The sequence below is a fragment of the Myotis brandtii genome, unplaced genomic scaffold (genome assembly GCF_000412655.1).
Source record: "Myotis brandtii unplaced genomic scaffold, ASM41265v1 scaffold603, whole genome shotgun sequence".
Classification (NCBI taxonomy): Eukaryota; Metazoa; Chordata; class Mammalia; order Chiroptera; family Vespertilionidae; genus Myotis; species Myotis brandtii.
The window spans coordinates 493,737-498,071 of NW_005370284.1; the positions used below are offsets into that span (position 1 = coordinate 493,737).

At 63.4% G+C, this 4,335-nt stretch overlaps 1 protein-coding gene across 1 annotated transcript in view; it reads left to right on the forward strand.

Moving 5' to 3' along the window:
- UGT8 (UDP glycosyltransferase 8) overlaps positions 1-4,335 on the forward strand; it is a gene marked incomplete at its 3' end in the record, with an annotated part of 38,256 nt that extends 33,921 nt beyond the window's left edge. The window contains exons 6-9 of the mRNA XM_014550538.1: positions 693-729; positions 828-1,017; positions 2,625-2,844; positions 4,170-4,335. Of these exons, the coding sequence (XP_014406024.1) occupies positions 693-729; positions 828-1,017; positions 2,625-2,844; positions 4,170-4,335 (613 nt within the window). The remainder of the gene's footprint in view (positions 1-692; positions 730-827; positions 1,018-2,624; positions 2,845-4,169) is intronic.

Genomic DNA, 4,335 nt, shown 5'->3' on the forward strand with positions numbered 1-4,335 from the left:
GAGATGTGGGGGTGCGGGGCGGCCCCCCTCGTCCACTGTCCTCACTGTCATGTCTCTGTGCCTCACATCAGGGCGGGAAGGAGACGGTGGGTGGGTGATAAGTGGGTAGAACATCCCACGGCCTCTGGGTCCCACCTGAGGCCGGGCCCTGAGAGCACAGCAGCGTCCAGTGGCCAGTGGCCGTGATGCTGGGACGAGGCCCAGAGGCGGCCCGCCCTGTGGTGCTGCCCTGCACCTGCCCTGCGGCCGACCCCATGCAGGTGTTTGCTGGGCTGTCCTCCCCCTTCTCCCTCCTCCCTCTCCCTCCCCTCGGGCCCTGGGGGCCCAACGGTGAACTGGCGCCCTGGCAGCTGGCTCTGAGGGGTGCAGCGTACCCTCTGACAGCTCCTGGCCGACAGGAAGTGGCTGGGTTGAGCCCTCAGACCCGCCCTGTGGGGTTTCCTGTTAGGCTCCTGGGAAAGTGCCCCCTGCCTGGTTTAGGACACTTCACGTCCATAAACCTTTAAGGTTCTCCATTCAGAGGCCGAGGCAGCGCCAGCCAATATGGCCTCCCCCAAACCTGTCCCGGGTGGAGCGGGGGGACAGCACATCCTTGCCTCCCAGCCCATGTCCAGCGCGGAGCTGACGGTCACCCCCCTGGCTCCCCCGGTCCCCCCGGGTTTACCTCTGGGTCCTCGGGGTTGGGTTCCCAGCACAGGTTCCTTGGGGCTCTTCCCGCCTCGCGTACAGGTGAGAGAGGAGGGGCACGGGCCTCAGTGTGAGCCGGTGTCTCCCGCGAATCAAGGAAACGTGGAAAGGAAACTGAGGAAGTGCTGCTGTGGTGAAAGGCGGCTCCTTGCCCAGTGTCCACAGCAGCCGTGGCAGCTCCGTGGTCACCTGACGCTGCAGACGGAGTCCGTGCGAGGGAGCTGGTGTCTGAGGGGCCTGTCTGCACCCACAGGTTTTCTGGAACCAAACCCAGGAATCTGGGCAACAACACGAAGCTCCTGGAGTGGCTGCCGCAGAACGACCTGCTGGGTGAGTAGTCGGCTCAGACGCTCTGCGCTCACCTGACCTTGACCAGGCTCAGAGGCTCATGTGACCTTGACCTAAGCTCGGAGGCTCATGTGACCTTGACCTAAGCTTGGATGCTGCTGTGCTCACATGACCCTGACCCAGGCCCTCAGACACTAATGAGCCATTTGACCCTGACCCAGGCTCTCAGACACTAATGAGCCATGTGACCTGACCCAGGCCCTCAGACACTAATGAGCCATGTGACCCTGACCCAGGCTCTCAGACACTAATGAGCCATGTGACCCTGACCCAGGCTCTCAGACACTAAGGTGCGCCTGGGGCTGCTCCAGGAGACGGCAGTAACGTCGTCTGGTATCTCAGCTCCCAGAGGTCACAGCAAGGCCGATCCTCATTTGTTGGAAAGTACTTTGCAGAGGCCAATCATTTGGGCCTATAAATGCGAAATTCTAGACCGGTCACTCATGTGGATTTCCCGTAAAATACACTTAAACAATCACATAGTCTATATGACTAAGCAGATTAGCAGGGAGTGAAGTTACACCTCATCAGACTGAGTGCCTACAGTTGTAGTTCACGCAGTGAGAATGTAGGTTTGCGTCACAGTTGTATTCCAGAGACAGTCAAGGTTACTCATCAGCTGACAACCAAAGACAAGCAGAGGCCAAGGACACAGTCCGCTTATCTTGACTTCATTCGGATCATCTGCCTAAATCCCCCCTAAACCACCAGGCATCTTTGAAACACTGTTCCTGGCCATGGTCAGAGGGCGCTCGGGGTAAGCAGGGGGACCCCGAGATGTCCCCCCTGTGCACCCAGCGCCACCTGCTCTCCAGGCTGGGCCTGGGGCGACGCTCCCTTCAGGGAGAGAGTGTGGGTCCCCTGGGAGGGCAAGTCCTGTGGTCGAGGGACAGACCCTGCAGGACCACCCGCTGGGTGCTGGGGGCTGCATGGGGATGGGCCCCTCGAGTCCAAGGCCACAGGGGCTGGTGTGTGTGCCAATGTGGACAGAGGAGGGGGAGGGAGTTGCCCACGTGGCCTGTGTGGGGGTGTGCAGGTTGGTCAGTGTCCTGGGAGCATGGGCTCCTCGAGCACCCGGGCCCCAGCCCGAGTCCCCACTGCGGCTCTCACAGACGGGCTGGCTCCAGCGTGGGCAGCACTGGTGCAGCCAGGACTCGGGTCTGCCCTCAGGAGCATGAGCTGCCGTTCTTGCTCCCGCGGACTCCTGTGCAGCGCAGCTCACTTAGGTGGGGGTGGTCGGGGCTGCTGGTGTTGGGGAGGACGTTGGGATAAACTTCTCAGAGCTCCCAACCTTGGCTGCCTGAACGGCTTTTCTAACTGACGGGCTCAGGCATCGCCCACCACGGTCACGTGTGTGTTCGTAACGAAATTGCTAGAGAGAAAGACGAAGGCCTCCTGGCCACCGTGTAGGCGTGAAGGGCCTCCCAGGGCGGTAACGGGAGTCACGGGGCCAAGTGGCTGTGGTGGCCGCGCACAGGGGCACCGACGGGGCAGCCGTTTATCGGGTGTTGGTGCCGCAGAGGTTTCTGTAAGCCTCTGCCCGGCGGGCGTGACGCAGCGTTGGCGCTCTCTCTGCCACCGCTCCGCAGGGCACCCCCACGCCAAGGCCTTCCTCAGCCACGGCGGCCTGAACAGCATCTTCGAGACCATGTACCACGGCGTCCCGGTGGTGGGCATCCCGCTCTTCGGCGACCACTACGACACGATGACCCGCGTGCAGGCCAAGGGCATGGGCCTCCTGCTGGAGTGGAAGACCCTGACGGAGGCCGAGCTGCACGCGGCCCTGGTGCAGGTCATCAACGACCCCAGGTGAGCTGCCCGTGGGGTGGGGGGGGGGAGGGAGCAGCCACTGGGCCCAGCCCTCGCTGTGGGCACCGGCACGTCGCGTCGCCTCCTGCAGGTCCTCTGCGAGTTGGGAGTGAAAACAGCCCTGCGCCCACATTCCCGGTGGGGGGGTGCGCAGGGGAGCCGCGGGGCCTCAGTGACCAGGCAGCACCAGCACCGCTCGGGCCAGCCGTAGTCAGAGCTCATCTTATGTTGCTGAACCTCCAGTTGCTGAGCTCAGCACAGTGGCCTCAGGGGTGGTAACGGAGCAGCCCCCCTTTAAAAAAAAACATGTATTTTTATTGATTTCAGAGAGGGAGGGAGAAAGAGAGAAACATCAATGATATGAGAGACTCATAGATCAGCTGCCTCCCCCACTGGGGACGGAGCCCACCACCCGGGCATGTGCCCTGACCGGGAATCGAACCGTAACCTCCTGGTTCATAGGTCGACGCTCAACCACTGAGCCACGCCGGCCGGGCAGGTTGCACTGTTAAAACCAGGCGGCTCCCACATGCCGGGTGCCGGACAGCAGAGTCTTTGTGCAATGAGCGAGTTCCTGCCCCCACAGTGAGGGGAGGGGAGCAGTGACCGGAGGGCTCCCGTGCCGTCAGGCGCTGGCCGGGTGTCCCGTCGCTGCTGACCGGCACTGCCTGTGGCCGGGAGGGACTGACACGCGGCCGTTGCTGAAGAGCCGGCTGGCGTCAGCAGCACCCTGAGCGGGGAGCTCCAGTTAAGGGGGTCGCGAGGTGCCGAGGAGGTTCCCCCACTTCCTCACCCCGTGACGGGGGTCGTGGCACCTCCCTCCTCGCGGGCCGGCCGGCCACATGGGTTCCTGAGAGCTGAGCTCTGAACTGGCGATTCTTCTGCATCTGGAGGTTCATTATGTGGAGCAAGTGGCGGGGGGAAAGGGAGTGAATCCTCACGGCCCAGTCTGGGGCCCGGACTCCCCAGGAGGCACTTTCTGTCCAGGAAATGCCATGTGAGTCACGTGGGCCTCGTACCAAGAAAAGGGCTCACGGAGGGGCCTGGCGGGTGTGGGGATGCGGGGAGCGGGGACGCGGGTGCGGGGACACGGGAGCGGGGTCACGTGTTTGCATCAGAACTGCCGAGCCTGCACCAGCCGTGTCCACAGCCAGACCCCTGGTGTCCATGCGCCTCAGCTGCTGCAAGGCCACCTGTCGTGTTGACCTGAGCCAGTGCTCAGCGCGGGCAGAGCACCTGGCTGGGACTGGGCTGTGCCTACGGCTTGCCCTCCCTCTCGGGTCGAGGTGGCGTGAGCGCCTGGTCACTCCGTGTTCCTCCCGCAGCTTCCGCAGGCGGGCCCGGCAGCTGTCTGAGATCCACCGGGACCAGCCAGGGCACCCCGTGGAGCGGACCGTGTACTGGATCGAGTACATCCTGCGCCACCGCGGCGCCCGCCACCTGCAGGCCGCCGTCTACCAGCTGTCCTTCTGGCAGTACTTCCTGCTGGAC